Raw genomic sequence first — 17,376 nt, 5'->3', positions numbered from 1 at the left:
CTCGTGATCTCCCCCTGGACGCTGGACAGCACAGCACCTCACTCATCTTCTGCCTCAGGAAGAGCAGGCCTGTGCTCAGGCACCGCTCCGACAGTTTCCTGGATGTTAAACAGCTGTTCTGAGCCCAGCTGAATACTCTTGGGCCCGCATTTGCCAGAGCGTGCTCTTCAGAACCCCTCTCCTGCCACAGACTTCAAGGAAAAGGGGTCCGTGAGTGGAGTCTGGGAACCCATAGGCTCTGAGGGGTCCCTGTGAGGGGTCACAATGCTGATGAGCACAGTAAGGTCCCTGGAAGAGCCTGCTCGCCTTGTTTAACTGGTCTTTCCTGGCACATGGCCCGAAACCTTCTTCCAAGGCACACCTGTGAGCGGGGATGCACTGTCCCGAGCTCTCCTCCATCCCTGCCAGTTTCCAAACAGGACGACCTCCTCCAATGACAAGAGGCAGACACAGCTTGCTTGTCACAGACTTCTGGGGATGGGAAGCAGCTGCCCCCTGGACTGACACGGCCGCAACCTGAGACTGCCCTAATTCCCGAGTTCACGGGACGCGAAAGTCCTGCCTGGGTTTCCTGTTGCCTCCCCTTGCTCCTGGCCCACTGTCCTATAGTCTTTGCCAGATCAACTCTCTGTCCCACCAGACCTGAGAGAACTCCCTGATAAGGGAAGCAGACAGACACACAGATACACCGGCCACAGAAGCACAGGCAAGCACAGGCACACTGAAAGGCAGGGGCCATTGGAGAGGGCACTGGTCTGCTGGCAGTAATGACAAGGGGCGTCCACCTTGCCTTCAGCTAACCTGGGCACCAGGAGCATGGCTCTGTGACTACAGCTCAAGGCTGGCCTCAGCCCTACTTCTGTGTCCCCTGTCCCGGCCTCAGCAGTACGATTTCTGTCCCCTCCATTGATATGAGCACCATCTCTGGCTGATGCTCAGTGGTGCAATCTCATCCCTGAAGACCACATTTTTGTCCTCCTTCATTTGGTTTCTCAGCATAAAGAGAAGTACCCAACTGACAACCCAGTGTCCCATCCAGCTGCCACCCCAAGCAGCTTGCTTTGCTTTGCCCTGCAGTGTCCCGACTGTAGCTCTGCCTGGGACACAAGTGCTACAGCAGCAACAGCCAGGCTTTGGGCATTGACAAGGACTCAAGCGTGTGCTCAGCTGCTTCTTCCACCTGCCCACCACACTCAGGGCTACTAACAGCAGGAGGGCATTGGGGCTCTTCCTGAAGCCCTGGAGGCTAGGAAGTGGAGGCTCCAGGGGATTTCTGCAGGGAGCCACCTCTGGAAGGGTGAGGGGCATTGGGTTCCCTGGAGCAAGGTGCTACTGGGCGTGGCACAGTGACAGAGACAGACACAGAGCACACGCCGGGCCTGTGGCCCCCTGCCTGTGGTGTGCAGGCTGGAGCGCTTACCTAGGGAGAGTCCATTGGTGACGGCGGAGGAGGTGAGGGTGAGGCCCTTGCGGGGGCTGCGGGACTCTAGGACACTGTCGTCCAGAAGGTGCCTGGCTTTCTCCGATGGAAATGTCGCACTTTTACTCTCAACTACACTCAACTGACACATCATACTGGAAATGGAAAGGAAGAAAGAAGGCAAAGCTCCTTATCTGCAGGGTAATGGTGGCTGCACCTGCTCTGGGGGCGGGAGTCCAGAGTGCAGCCGCAGGAATAGGCTCTGCCCAGAGCTGCGGACAGTCCGGCCCTGCCCTCTCATGGCATGAACTTGGGCAAGTCACATCCTTTTCCAGAGCCTCAGTTTCTCCATCCATCTACAGCAACTAACACTGCTTGCCCTGCCTGTCTCTCAGGATGAAGATGAGGCTTGTGAGCGATGAGGCCGCGCGAGGGAGGCGCAGTGGGTGTGGCCAGCATGGCTGATCTGGAGTCACCAGCACCTGGCCCGGTCCTGGCTCCAACACTTCCTCACAATTGCAAGGGACATCACCTTGTGACCCTCACTGGACTTATTCTTACAGCATGCATAATAATAGCAGAGGCCTGCGTGGCTCTCAGTGACCTCGGCCTCACAGGTGTGTGGCAGAGCATCTATGGAGGGGAAGGAAACGCCAGGTACCCAGAGAGCGACCCTCTCCTCCCTCAGCCCCGGAGCTCCTCCAGGCTGGGCTGGGACGGAGCCTTAGTGGTAGAAGGAAGGAATGTAGGGAGGACAGAAGGTGGGCGGGTGGGAAGGAGGAGACGGGAAGAAAGCAGGCAGGAGAGAGGGAAGGAGGGAAGGATGGACCCATCTGACCAGGAGTCTGTGCCCAATGCCCAGGGGACACAGGCATGACTGTTCCCAGTCATGCTGAGGACCTACACGTTCCCCAGCTGTCGGCCTCATAGGACAGTGAAGAAGATGCTATGAGGACAGAAAACTGCTCTGGGGACAGTCGCTAATGTCGGCCTAAGTGAGTCGATGACTTCGGGCATGTTCTCTGGAATCCCACCATTGCTCCTCTGTCCTTTCTCCATTAGCCCAGAGTCTGGGACCCCTGTGAATGGCACACAGACTGTGCCACCAGGGTCTCTTTCTGAATCCACACCAACCTCAGGAGAGTGGGCTGGCCACAGACCCAAAACCCCCAGGATGGGGTGGGGAGAGGCCCATCGGGCAGGGCTCTCCCAGCATTCCTGCAGCCATGCCTGCCAATGCAGGCCAGTCTGAAGGCTGGGGGAGGGCTATGCAGTCACCCACTTGTTGCCCAGGCTGTGGCTCTTCCTGTGTCTGGGGACTGGTGGCGTGGGCAGGCTGCCGGCCACAGACGCATCAGGACAGGTGGGCCTCCGGCGGAACCTCGCCGAACTGGAGCCTGCAGAGGGGCCTGTGAACAGAGCAGAGGGAGGGCAATGGGAGTAGGTGGGGTGGTGGCTCAGGGATGGGAAACCCAGGTTTGGGGTGAGGCCCTGGCCTGGCTGTCCATATGCACTTGGGCCTTACAGCTCTTACTGGTCAGATGCTGACTTTTCCCTCCCAATGTCATTGACTCCCAAGGCTGGTAACCCACTGCCAGGATGGCCTGGGTCCCCCTGGGCACAGGGCCCACTGGATATCTGATGTCTCAATTCCTGCTTCCAGGTGGCATCTGAGAGACCAACCCATAAAAATGGAACTAGGGGAGCACGACCCTAAAGCAAAGGTTCTTGGCCTTGACTTTGCAGAGCCAGAGGGGTCTAGGGAAGGCCTGTCAGTTGCGGGGACTGAAACTACATCTAAGCTTCTGTGCATTTTATTGGCAAGGGGATCCAGCTGGTAGGATGGATCTTTAAGGCTTTCCTTCTTAACCAGGGGATGTGTCAGAACCACCTGGAGAGTGTGGGCTGTCCCTGAGGGCCTTGTTTCTGCATAAGCTCTGCAGTTGGCCCCGAGGCACCCCTGGGGAGGACCCTCTGCTTTAAATGCTGGGACCCAGGCGGGCTCTGTGTGGGGGAAACAACTCGTGCAATTACTCCAAAGAGGAAGAAGAATGAAAACCATCCTGCTGTGTTTTGCTTTTGCAGTATTGCTGGAGAAGAATCCAGAGGGTGGAACTGCCTTGTTTATCAGCAGCCGTGTGAGGATTATAGTCCCACTGCCTGAGTCACACAGCTCCCACCCTGGTGCACAAAAGTGGTTTCTAAAGGTCAGGCTGCACTGCTCCTCCCTCTGAGGTTTAAGTGGAAGCTTAGTGGCCCTGGAATGAAGCAGAAATGATAACGATGCTAACTGATTTGGCGCTGTAACCTGGTGCAGTGCTGGGTGCCAGTCTGCCATGCTGCAGGTGGGCACCCTGAGCAGACCAGAAGGTGGGGCTTCCAGCGCTGCCACCTGCTGGAGGCAGGACTGAACCCAGGCGTGAGGCTCACTGGACAGAACACAGGGAGAGACAGTATGAGGGATCTGGGGAGCAGGTGACACTTCTCTAGGAAATTTGGAATGGGTAAGCCCAGTCACTGCCCTTAGGAAGGAAGGGGGAGGGCCTGGTGCCCACTGTGCACTAATGAGCTGGCATTGTCCATGTCCTGGCTCGCGGACTCGCTGACTTCTCCGAAGTAGGTTCTTTTGTCATCGCCACTTTAGAGGGAAGATTGGAGGCACACCAGGGCCACAGGCTGGAGGGTGCTGCAGCCTCCGCTGATTGCCCAAGGCCTGCCCACTCTTGCCTGGCTCCTTCTCACTGGGTCCTGCTGTGCACAGGGCCCCACTGACTGGGCAGCCCCATTGGCTGTCTGATGTACCAATTCCTGCTTCAGGTGGCATCTTGAGAACAGAATCTGATGGACCACAGAATCTGTGTAACAACAGAACCACAATAACCTCTGCATGTAGTTCCTGCTTGCTGGCTGGCTTCCCACTTTGAGTTCTCCAGAACTCTGAACCTGCTTCCGTCTCTTCTACTCAACTCTCTACCCTCCGTCCAGGACTAGGCCCGGATGTGCCCCCTCCCCTTTCTGCTCTGGAGTCTTGGGAGGCATGCCTGGCCTCAGATGCCCCTCAACCAGCTGGGGAGGGTGGGCGGGGGCCCCAGCGGAAGAGCCCGTAGCCTCCTGGGCCAGTGTCAGAGCTGATCTGCTCTCCCAGCATTGGGTTGCGGCCACTCCCCCGCCCCCTGCATTGTTGACCAATCGCCTGAGTCTGACATGGAACCAGAAGAATTTCCATTCAGCTGGGACCCAGATGGGGGGGCTCTCTGCCAGTAAGTGACACCCTCTGCTACCGAAAGGCCTCACGTTCCTGCCCCACCAAGCCTGGGGTGGCCCCCACGTGACAGTGCCAGGGACACTTGTCTTCTGGTGCTGTTGTAGAGCTGGGCAGCTGGCAAGTTTGTTTGCCCTGTCCTCGGGCAGGGGAAGGGGCAGGATGGGGGTGGTGATAATGAGCTGGGGTTCTGTACTTCATAGCAGAGTGCAGTCCCCACCGCCTGGCCTGATATGGCACGGATGGCTGGAAAAACTGACCATGTGGCTTGACTATCTCAGAGGATTGCTCTATTTTTCCTCAGCATAATTTTTCCATGAATAATCTTTAAAGCTCTTTAAGTGGCTGTTTCTTTAGCAGTTTTATTGGAACATATGAGAACTGACAGTCTCTGTGGGGAACGAGATATTAAGTGTTGAAGAAAAAGATCTGGTTTTCATTACATTTCTCTCAAGAAACCAAAACACTGTCCAAAAGACCACTCATTGATTAGAAGAGAAAAAACCACAGGGCCTTCTAATAATGGCCTTGGAGTGGTTGGGGTAAAGGATAATGAACACTGATGACAAAGGACTTGGGATCCGGAGGTGGCCAGGCCTGGACTCCCACCTGTATCTGCACTTCAGGCTGAGCAAGGGTCTTGGGCAAGTCACCTCACCCCTCTGAGCCCTCAGGCTACATCTACAAAACAGGAATGGTGATCTTGTGCCCGCAGCCTCCCCGGGAGGGGGCAACCACACAGTAACCTGCTTCTGCTCCCATAGATGTTTACTGCTCCCTGACCTAGGGGCTGCCTCTGGCCAAGCATCAGAGCTACAAAATGGATTAGAAAGATGATGTTCTGCTTTTATGGGATTGGGAGTCAAGTGTGGGAGAGGTAACTGAACCCAGGAGAGACTCCTGCTTTGACAGGAGAATGAGAATAATCAGTGCAGCAGGAGCATCATCTGTACCAGGAGTGAAATACCGCCACCATGATGGCGACGGTGCTAAATGCTAACATTCTCTGAGCACCCCTGAGGTTCCCGAACCCAAGATAAATGCTTGGTTCACAGCATCTATTTATTGCAACAACACTGTCATGAAGGTACTATTGTTATCTCAATTTGACAACGTGGAATCTGAGGGTCAGAGGGTTCAGTAACCTGCCCAGTTGAGCAGCTGGCGAGTGGGAGAGCTCTGGCTGCTGCATTTGAGAACCCAGAGGGAGGACCAGAGAATCCTGGAAAATCTAACATCCCAGCTGTTGCAAGAAGAGCTCCAGCATGAGCAGCGACGGAGGCAGAAGGAGCTGTGTGTACAGACTCAGGTGACGGCAGGCTCCAAGGAGCCTGGAGATTCCCCAGGGGAAGGTGCTCTGGCGCCCTCAGACTCCCACCCTAGGAAGCCCCTGCTGGCTGGAGAGCAACTGGATGTGGCCAACTTGAGGCTGCAGGTGGGGTGGAGAGGTGTGGCTGAGAGGTATCCAGGAGGCAGCCAGGTAGAGATGTAGAGGGAGGGAACCCGGAGTTACCCTCCTGGAGTGGTGCCCTGCACTCAGGGGGAGGTTTGAGGGATAGTGAGCAGGCCGTGTGGGGCTGGTGTCTGGAGGCCACTGGCTGGCCTCACATGGCTGCTGAGGAGGGCCTGCTCTGGGCTGGGGAACCTCTTTCCCACGGATTTCAGGCTGCCTCCGAGTGCTGCCCTGGGCCAGCGCTGTCCTATTCCAGTCTGCTTGAGGGGCGCCTTCCAAGTCTTGCACATCGGGAATTAATGGGAGGCAGCTGTGACAGAGGGGAAACTACTTAACTTGAGTCACAAGACTTGGGTTCCAGTCCCGCCTGAGTGACCCATCTGAATGGGAGGCTCTTCCAAAGCGGGTCTTTCCTCACTGGAGGAGGAACGACCATGTGCCATTGGGAGCTCCTGCCAGCACCGTCCCGGCTTCTGGTGTGCAGGGCGGACTTCTGCCCAAGTGAAGGCTCAGTGTCCTCTGTTTTCTGCCTGCCTGAGTACATAGTCCTGTTCCCAGACTGGGGACTTGGGCCCTTCTGGGTCTGCCGGAGCCCTGTGGCTCTTAGGGATGCTGGACCCCTTACACAGAAAGACTCTGAGTGGGTGGTCTGGGGCTGTAGCTCAGTGGTAGAGCACTTGCCTAGCACATGCAAGACCCTGGGTTTGATCCTCAGCATCACATAAAAATAAATAAAATACAGGTATTGTGCTCATCTACAACTAAAAAATAAATATTAACCAAAAAAAAAAAAAAGAAAGAAAGTCTCTGAGTGGGTTTCATGGAGAGGTCTGGGAACTGATCACACACATTTACTTCCACATACATTTTGTGTTTCTCAAACATGCAGCTCTCACAGGTCCTTGCTGCAAGCCAAGATCAAGCTTATACACCACACAGAAGGCCACTTCATTTCCTCTTGAAAACAGCATCCAATCACCCCTCGACTGGGCTTAGATTATGGCCTGCTCTCTGCACAGACAGAAGGTGCAGACTCCCAGGCCACAGGGAGCCAGGGGAGCCTGGTACCTGTGAGCCCCTAGCAGGACAATGAGACTGGGCAAAGTGGGCTTGAGTCTTGGCCCCTCTGTTTTTTTGGTGTTTTTTTTTTTTTGGTGCTGGGGATTGAACTCAGGGGCACTCGACCACTGAGCGACATCTCCAGCCCCATTTTGGATTTTATTTAGAGGCAGGGTCGCACTGAATTGCTTAGCACCTCATGGTTGCTGAGGCTGGCTTTGAACTCACGATTCTCCTGCCTCAGTCTCCCTATCTGCTGGGATTATAGTCATGTGCCACCGCGCCTGGCTTGGTCCTTCTTCTTGACGTTGACATGACCAACTCCCAGCCCGTGAGCTCCTTATATGGAAGCCCTCCGCCATTCTGAAGACAGAAAAGGTTTCCAGAGGGAGGAGCCTCTGGAGGGAGGCAGGCCCTTCCCCATCCCTGGGCTGCTCTCTTCCTCATCAAGCAGAACTTGAGGTTGCCAACAGACCACTTGGGACTCAAAATGTCTCCTCCTGGTGGGAGACCTAGGGGGCTCCCAGTGCCTTATCAGGCCTGAGGATGCCGATATGGCCACAGCCAGAGGACAGCAGTGGCCACAGGAGGGCTAGCTGTGTGCTCAGGTCAGTCTGGGAGGGTAGGCCTCCCATGCACCAGGGGGCCCTGTGAGGAGAGTTGGCATGACATCGAGGGCAAGTAAGAAGTGGTGGTGGGGATCTACTCGGAGGGGACACAGAAGTGGCTGCAGGGGTCCCTGGAAAGGATATGCATGTCTCTTGGTCAGGGAAGGTAGAGTCTCTAGAACACTGTGCCAGTTCCCAGGAGAGGGACAGGTGCACTGACCACTACCTGGAAGTCACAGCACCCTACAGCAACAGCATCCACTGCTCTGACTGTGTCCCATCCTAGGCTATGGTCAGCAAGTAGAGGAACACAGGGAGAGGAAGCCACACTGCTGCTCTCTTGCCACAAGCACCCAGGCCTGAAGAACCCCAGTCAGGGCAGGGAAAAGAGATTTAGTGACAGTCAGGTATAGAATTCTGATTCTCGTATCTGAGGACCAGTGGAGACAGTGGCTGGCTCCAAGTGCCTATAGGAGATGCAGGGATGTGCCAGGCGGTTTCCTGGGCAGGTGCTTTTTTTTTTTTTTTTGTACTGCACAGGTGCACCGGGCAACAGGGACAGAGTCCTGAGTGCTCCGGGGCCCTCACTCACACCCTGCTTTTCCCACGTTAGATACAAGTGACACACCTATCCAGGCTCCTGGGCTCAGCAATCGGCTCTGCCACTTCTTTGACATGTGAGGCTGGGTGAGCCCCTGGCATCCTCACCTACAGTATGGCCCACGTCACAGGGAGGTGTCAGGGGCACTGAGTGAGCACATGGCAGTGATTGGGAGGACAGGGACGGGGCAGCAGCTCCATTTTCCTCCTGTGAATTAGCTGGGGTGCTGTCCACATAGTCCATTACTGCTGCCTGAGTGGTAGGGTCTCCCTCCACTCTCCTTAGGCCTCAGCAGGCCTTGTGGCTGCTCTGACTCACAGAGTGAGGCTGGGTCATGAAGACTCTGCCATGCAAGCTTCCTTCATGCCCTCCTAGGACATTCATTCTGGGGACAGCCAGCTGGCCCCAGCCTTGGAGTCTGATGACTTAGAGGCTGCCATACTGTGAGGAAGCCCAGCTGCTATGGAGTGGCCCTAAGTATGTGTTCTGCCACTGCTGCAGCCCCAGCCCAGCAAGCACCAGGCATCTGAGTCATGATATCTCCAGGTGTCTTCAACCCCAGTCTGACTTTCTGAACCATGGATGTGTATTTGTCATAAAATGTTTGTTTTGTGACCCTGGCTTCTGGGGGACACGGCTGATAAGTACCTGAGTAGGAGCTGGGTGAGGGCCATGGGCCCCTGTGCAGTGCTGGCAGATCTTCATGGGAGCCTACCTGGGAGGGCTGAGAGCACTCCCCTGAGGCAGAGTGTGCAAGTGCCATGCGTGGGCTTTCCAGCACCTCCTCAGGGACTCCCCTAGTGACCCTGTGGTGAGAGACTGTGGTGTGAAGCATTCCTGTTCCCAGGAAAACCAAGGCTCAGAGAGATTAAGCCAACTGCCAGGGGTCCTACAGTCCCCAGGTGCTTGAGTTAAGCTCTGAACCTCAGTCTGGCTGGCCCTAGTACAGGGCTTAGTACCAGGTGATAAAACCAGGAGACAGAAAGGTGCATCAGAGAGCAGTCCTGAAGTGCAGGTGCAGACTGTGGAGGCCAAGGCCAAGGCCAAGGTTACCCTGGACTCTAGTCCGAGGACAAGTGTCCTTTGGGAAAGCCATGCAGAGGTGGGGCCAATCTGGAAATGTCCTAATCAGTTCCAAAACCATGAAATGTGCCTTGCCCTCTCTTAGGGTGAGTGTTCTGCGTGAGTTTTTCTCTCCAGGAAAGTAGTAGTTCATTTATGTAAGCCAAACATTACATGAGGGGGAGCAGGGGTTGGAAGATGTGGCATTCCTGGCCTTTTTTCCTCCACGGACCTGGAAACCGAGGTTTCTTCATCTCCTTTCTCCCAGCCTATTTGTTGGAAGTGCATGGCCATTCCCCAGGGGTGGAAAGTGGGGGACAGCCCTCTCTGGGGTTTAGGGGCCATCCAAGGAGCCAAAGGAAGGCTGCAGCTTGGAGACCACTTTTGATTATAATTAAGCTCCTGGAGAGGCTGCGACCGTCGCTGCTATCAATGCCTGGGTCAAGGCCTCCCAGGCCCCGAGGCAGAGGAGCTGGCTAGAGAAGGATTAGAGCGTGCCCCATCCCGCTGCTGGCCATCTTGGCCTGCTCACACTGGCCTTCTTTTGATTTTGAACCTGCCAGTTCTTGCCCTTGATTTTGCTGCCTATCTTCCCCACCACATGTGAGTGCTAGGGGTCAGGGTCTTGCCTTGCTCTTGCTGGGCAATTGGCCCATAGCATGTCTGAATGAATGCATGAGAACATCTGGGGGCCTTTCCTAGGCAGGTGTGGGGATGTCTGACTGCTGGAAAGAGCCCCAGTGGAGCCTAACCCCCCTCCTGAGTAACGAAGGGAGGCTACGTTCCTCCCATTCCTGGGACTGCATGAGGCACATTCCAGTTCCTGAGTCTGGTCGGGCTCCTGCCACGCGGCTCAGTCTAACTGCCAGACCCAGAGAGGCCTCCCTGGAGCTGCCTTTCTGGTCCTTGCCTCTGGGGGACCCCTATCTGCCCCTGGCTATAGCAGCACCCCCCCTCTCTGTCCTTTGAGGTGGCGAGGGGGGAGTTTGGGCCACTGACCGTTCTTCAGCCTTCAGACACTCCCCAGCCCTCTGGTGATCAATGCAAACCTTCACATCCTGCTTCCAGGGCTGAAGCCAGGGATTTGGAAGACGGGTGGAAAACACTCCTGTGTGCCGGCTCCCTGCACTGAGTAGAAACTTGCCAGCATCAGCACTTCCCTGGAAGGCTATGCAAAATCAGTGGTCAGCCCATGCTGGAGCTGCCACCAAGACTGGGTGCCAGGAGCTCCAGGGCTGGGCTGAGGGGTAAGGCAGGTGACTAAGGCATTTACCCAGGGTCCCTCTGTGCTGGGCTGGTGGAGTTCCACACTGGGCCCTCTGTCAGGGGGCTTTTAGTCTGGTGGGAAAAATAGACATGGGACAAAGGAGCCCAGGGATGACTGGAGGGACATATAGTGCAGGAGAGGTAGAGTGCTGGCAGGAGGGTGCAACATGGGGCTGGGGGCCAGTCATAAGGATTCTAGGCTTTGCAGGTCACAGGGGCTCTGTCCACCCACTCATCTCTGCCATTGAAAGCAGACAGGCAATCTGTCTGGGGGTGGGTGTGGCTGTGCATCCTCCTATGCAAAAATCAGGGTGGGCCAGCTTTGGCCCACAGCTTGCTGGCCCTTGTGAGATGGCACCTGACCTGTTGGGGGTGGGAGCTGGGGAGGCCTCCCTGAGGCAGTGCCAATTAGCTAAAAGCTGAAGGCTGATTCAGTGACAGGCAGAATCTTGGTGTTGACAACCACAGCACCAATGACAAAGCTGCACCTGTGGGTCTGGTGTGTCAGGCTCCGCAATGCTTCACACACATCACCTCAGAAAGTCCCCATGACAGCCCCATGAGGGACGAGTATGTCAGGCCTACTTTACAGATGGAGTGTGGGTTACAGAGCATCTCAGAGGACAAAGTTGTCTGGGGGAGTATTCTAGAACAGGGAGCAGGTGGAGACCAGCCCAGCCCCAAGAGCTTTCCCTTGGACACATTTGCCAGAGGCCATTTGTCATGGGAAGGCAGTGAGCTTGGAAGATGTTTTAATGGTGGGCTCAAGGAAGCCCCATGAGCTCCATGAAAATCAAGCCATGGCCAACAGTGACTTGAGTACCTTGAGGTGTAGACAAGAGCATCTTGCAAGCTCTGAGGAGCAACCATATTGCCCTCTTTCAAGTTATCAGAGGACCAGGGTGCTAGGGTATGGCCCAGCTGGCAGGATGGAATTCAGAGAGGCCGGGAGACAGGGAGCTGGGAATGCAGCCTAGGGACAGGGCAGAGGCCTTGCAGGGTGGGGCTTGCAGAAGGCTGCAGTACTGCCCAGCCCTGCCACCCCATGGCTCTGACATGGGAGCGTGGAGATGGTGGTTTGAGCAGGTGCAAGGCTGGAGGGGGCATGGCAATGGCTTGCCACCCCTTCCCAAATAGGCACTGCATGTCAAACTACACTGGATGCCTTCCAAACATGGTCCTGGTCTGACATTCTAACATTCCTGGGATGATGGTTTTACTATCCCATTTTATAGGTAAGGAATTGAAACCCAGAGGGGTGAAGTCACGTATGTAAAACTGCAGTGGTCTAAATCACAGGTTAGTGTGATCCAGAGATCAAACTAGGAGAAGTGCTACTGGAGATCAGCCCTGGTCACTGAGAGCTGGCTGGACTGTGACTAAAAGGTAACATGATGAAAATGACAGTGAAGCCACCAACACCCAGGCAGAGAACTTTACGGGCCTGACTTATCAGGAATTACGACAGCTCTACAAGAGTGTGCCATCTTAGCGCCACTCTGTGGGGGAGATCACTGAAGACCAGAGAAGCCACATGTCAAGCTGGGAAAGGTGGGGCTGGGACTTGATGCAGAGCCTGGGAGCTCATCACCAGGAACATATGTGCATGCACCTGCGCGCTCCCTAACAGGGGAAAAAAATCCAATGCTCCCAGGAGGATGAGCCACCTGGACATGGTGACACCCAAACCGTAGGCATTCAGGACACCCCTGAGGGGCACATAACCCACCCCCGGCCCACATGCCCCAACGGTAAAGGTCTAGGTGGCCTGGAGAAGATCCTGGGTTTTTCTGTTCCTCATGCACACTTCCAACTTGGGGCTCTGTTTTTCCCTTTCTTGGGGCTGTTCACTCCCGGGGTCCTCCAGGGAGCCTCTGCACAGGGGTGTCCCTCAGGGGTTCCATGTGATCAGGAGCCTGGCAGGTTGGCATGGGAGACCGAGTGGGGACAGTTGAGTCTGCCACACTCCAAACTCAGCTGTGCCCTTTGGCTCCACAGGCAAAGGCCAACCCAGCAGCCACCTTTAGTCCATGAAGGCTCTGGTCCCACCTGAGGTGGCTACGATACCTGCAAGATCTTCCTTGGATGAAACTAGTCTTGGAGAGCTGCTTCCTGGTTCAATTCTGAGTGACAGTCTGAAACAAAGATTTTCACAAAATCAGACAGGCCCTGGCATATCCGAGGAAGAACAGAGCAAGTGTGCATTTGGGGTTGGGATATGGGATGTCTGTGAAGGGCCAAGTAGCCACGGGACCCAGGATCACTGTGAGATCTGCTCCCGATCACAGCTGCATACATTTTATAAATGAGGACACTGGGGGCAGTGGGACTAAGTAGCTTCCTTTCCCAAATTCACAGGGCCAGCGGTGCAGAGCAGAGCAGGGATGCTCTGACACACGTGAAGGCTCTGTGGGTCACAACTGGCAACCTGGGGTAGGTCTTTCTGGAGTGGATGGAGACGGCCCCCAATGAGGTGAAGGAAACCCTGAGCCCACTACCAAACTGACTGCAGGCTTCCTGTCTCCAGAGAGCTGGGGCCCCAGCTCCCCCAGGCTACAGAGTTGGGGAGATCTGGGACCCCTGGGCCTCCCAGCCAGAAGGAGGGGAACCAGCCCCTCTCTGCACACAGGAGGAAGGCCAGGTGCCCCCTGCTGTAGCAGAGGATGGAACACCCAGACAGCCTCCTGAATGGAAGCAAGAAGAAAAGAAATGGCCTGGTAGCCTGCAGACCTCCTCTCACGAAGAAGGAAAGAAAGGGAGACAGCTCTGCCCCGGCCTGACCCAGCACCACAGGAAATCCCCTCAGGCGCTCTCAATGGGGGGAAGACTTCCTAAAAAGATGGCTGAACACAACAAAATCTGAAAAATGAGAGGATGAAACAAAGGAACAAGATGGAACAGGGGACTGTGGACTGAGAGGACAAAATGGAAGATTGGCATGAGAACGTGCCGGCCCAACACCTCAGTGGAAACAGATCACCTGGGGACACTGACCACTGGGGAGGAGCTTGCAGCCCTTAGAGAGGAGCTCAGGATGAGGAGGGCAGAGAACACGCAACACATGGCACCCTGAACGACAGAAGCCAGGAAATGGCACGGATGAGAAAGTCCATCAGAGCAGAGAAACCCTGCGTGGCCCTGAGGCTGTACCCTATAGGGCTTTGGAACTTCACAGAGCTCTTCACCCCCAGGCAGACAAAACAACAGACTTACTTGAGACTTCTCTACAGCACCACCCAGAGCCAGGAGGCAATGCACAGGGTCTACGGGCCTGGGGGAGAGCAGAGCCCCAGCCCACGCAGACATTTCCTTGGAGAACTCGGGGAGTGCAGGACCCATGAGGGCGGGGAGGGGCCTGCCTCCTGATGAAATTCAGCTATGCAAGGGAGCGTTTTGAAAAGAAAGACTCCAGGAACTGAGATGCTGTGGGGGAACAACAGGTGGTAAGAACTGAATCCACTTAAAAACATGAAACAGTAGGAATTGTGATTCCTGAACATGATGTTTATGTTATAAACTTGAACCACGTTGTCCAATAATAACACAACTAACAAAAATCTGGAAGGTGGTGGAGGTGAAGGAGGGGGTAGTGCTCATAGTTTCAGCTTTCAAAACTGCAGCCAACTGATACCGGACACAGTAGAAACCCAGATACAAGGAAACTCACTGACTCAGGCCTCTTCATGTTTTTCCTGATCCCTCTTAAGAATCTCAGGAGGCTCATTTGGAAAATAATATCCCTTGTAAAAGAAATATTATTTAGAGAGCAGAGATTCTTGCCTTTTATTTCAGTTCCTTTTTCTTGTTGAATTAAACTAAAATACTTGAATTAAAAAAAAGCAAGGGTGGTATGATCCTATTTTAATAAATTCCATCATTGCATCCATCCATTGGTCCATGCTTCATGTACATGTAAATTTTCCACACATAGAAAAATGTCCAAAATGATGTTTACTTAATTCTAATGGGTGTGTTTTCTAGGTGGCAGGAATTTGGGTAATAATAATAATAATAATAATAATAATAATAGGCCAAAGCACTAACTGGGCCTCTTGGTGCAATACCTCAAAGCAGACGGGAAGTGTGTTAGGCAAGCAGTGTCACCAGTGCCCCACGTGAGGGTGAGAAGCCAGTCTCCAGGTGCCAGCTGGCCATGGAAAGGATGCCCCCAGCAGAACCACAGGCCCTGCCTCCTCTTGCTACTCAGAGCCAGGACCTCCTTGGGAAAGGAGCCCCAGTGGTGGCTGATTGGGGCCAAAATGTAGCCTTCCCTGCTGGGCTTGCCCATTTTGGCCACAACAAAGGGGTGACTGTCGTTTAGCATCAAGTGCTGAGGGTGCTCTTTGACCTTCAGAAAAGAAGGCATAATCACTAACAATCTTCAGCCTTTCCAGGGATTGTGTCATGGTCACAAATATTTATAGACCATTTTTCTCTTTAAAGAATATCACTATTAATGAAAAACTACTGTCTCTTTAAATCGAAAGTCTGGCGCATGAATGGAAAATATTACCCAGAACCCAAGCAGGAATAGTCTCGGCTGCAGGGCACTCTTTTCAGGAACAGCAAATGCTTTGTGTGATGAACAGCAGTTTTAATGGTAATCTCTGGCTTCATCTGTTCTTGTTGCTATTATGTAATAGATTACAATTTCACATTATTTTTAATTTTGACAAATTATTTTATAATAACAACTAATATTTTACGTCTAGGATCTTAGAACCACAGAGGGAACTCTGAAAGAAGACAGATCTCCAGGCCCCACCCGAGACATCTGGATGGTTAGAAAGTGCTTAGGGCAGCTCTGATTTATAGCCAGGACAACAAGCTGCTACGGCACAGCTGGCCAGTGGGGCGCTGCTGACCAGCCGTTCCCAGATTCCAGTGTGGGACTCAGTGGCCACAGTTCTCCACAGTTTTCATTGGCTTAGATGAATACCAAGTAATAAGGAAGACCCAAATTTGTAGACATAAAACTGGAAGAGAGAGAGAGAGAGAGAGAGAAAATCCATTCTAGATAACAAGATTCAAAGGAATCATGGTGTACTGGGAGCAACCAGTAGGATAAGATTTAAAAGAAAACCTGTAAAGTTGACATTTAGGTAGCAAATGATCAACTGCAGGATGGCTGAGACTGGCCTTGATATCAGGTTACATGAAAATGAACTGAGACTCACAGGTGACCCGAAACTCAAAATGAGCCAAGAGGATGCCCAACCAATATGGCAGAGTTGATACCAAAAGTCCGCCTGCCTTCTCCCTCCAAAGACAGAAACGCTGGATATACTCCCAGGTGTCTCCAGTGAAGAAAGAACTGAGGACCAGAGCAGGGTGAGCCATGACAAGCCACAGGATCTGCAGTGGTCTTTCTGACAAGTGGGTCTATCCACAGGGGCTGCCAAGAGATGGTGCTGGGGGTCCACTCGCTTGCCCCCTGGGCCACGTGGGAAAACCACACTCAGAAGGGAAAACAATGGCTCGGACCTTGGGGCCTGAGGCACCAGGGCTGTGCAGACAGTGCTGCTGTTTACCTGGTTTCTGGAGGGCATGCAGTGCTGTGGGTGCTGGGGCATGGGGGCCCTGTTACTCACTGGTCCCAACAAGGGCTAGATCACCCCCAGCGACCTGAGTGCTAGGGACAACACAGCTGGTAGGCCTGACTCAGGGGTGGGTGGGGACTCACTTATAGTTGTCATCTTCCACGAACTTCTGGAGCTCTTCAATGTAGCGCACTGACTTCAGGTACTTCTGCACATGGGGCAGGGTTGTGAGGTGATCTGCAAAAGGCAGACAAAACCCAGAGGCCTCAGTCTCTCCCACCTCCAGTCCCAAAGGAAAAGCACAGGAAGTACAAATCAGATGCTCCTTGGATACTGAGGTCCATTCCCTCTGCCAGCAGTGCTGACCTGCCTCAGGGTCAGACCCTGTGCTGGGCACAAAGGGGTGGTCAGACCTAGGTTAGGCCCTTGAGGAGTGACCCCTAAATGTGTGGGCCACAGACGCCACACTCCAAGGCCACCACAGTTCTCTGGCCAGGAAGGAGAATCTGAGGCCTCCACTTAGAGCTCAGAGTTAGGAAGAGAAGGTGTGCTGACCTCTAGAACAGACTAGAAACAGCTGTCTGTGCCCTAAACATATGTCCACTGGAGGAATCAGGCAAACCTCCCATGCCTGCCCACTGTCTGTGTGGCAGGAATGCAGGAACCACTGATTTGGGTGCACAAGCCCAACCCAGACCATGGCCCGTGGCTTTAGCTGCTGCATGCTGGGAAGAAAGGCAGGAGCCCTGTGCCTGAGCACCTGTCTGAGCTGGACTGGGCTCCAGGTGACTCACAGGAGTCAGCTATCTTAATCTTCACTCAGCCTCACAGAGGAGGCATGGAGGAAGAACCTGGGCAGCTGAGAAGCAACAGAGCCATGGTGGACCCAGGTTAGCGGAAGCCGTGCCACACCACACTGCTTCTCCTTCTTGGGTGACTGCTGCCAGCCACTCTCTGTAGACTTCACAGTCACTGCACTCCTCCTGAGGGGACCACGGGGTGGGACAGAAACTTTAATTGGCAGGAGTGGAGGAGGCTTTGAAGAGGATGGGTAGGGAGGACCCTCTTTTTCCTGGACGGGCATCCAGGTGCTGGGGGAGCCCTT

General features: G+C 54.2%; 1 protein-coding gene across 1 annotated transcript in view; it reads right to left on the bottom strand.

Moving 5' to 3' along the window:
- Ralgps1 (Ral GEF with PH domain and SH3 binding motif 1) overlaps positions 1–17,376 on the bottom strand; it is a 253,995-nt gene that overhangs the window by 31,411 nt on the left and 205,208 nt on the right. Inside the window, exons 9-12 of the mRNA XM_026386271.2 lie at positions 16,415–16,508; positions 12,799–12,866; positions 2,703–2,829; positions 1,421–1,575 (exon numbers count right to left, since the gene is read on the bottom strand). Coding sequence (XP_026242056.1) covers positions 1,421–1,575; positions 2,703–2,829; positions 12,799–12,866; positions 16,415–16,508 — 444 coding nt within the window. The remainder of the gene's footprint in view (positions 1–1,420; positions 1,576–2,702; positions 2,830–12,798; positions 12,867–16,414; positions 16,509–17,376) is intronic.

Source organism: Urocitellus parryii, chromosome 4, assembly GCF_045843805.1.
Source record: "Urocitellus parryii isolate mUroPar1 chromosome 4, mUroPar1.hap1, whole genome shotgun sequence".
Classification (NCBI taxonomy): Eukaryota; Metazoa; Chordata; class Mammalia; order Rodentia; family Sciuridae; genus Urocitellus; species Urocitellus parryii.
This window is presented reverse-complemented; position numbering and strand designations above follow the sequence as displayed.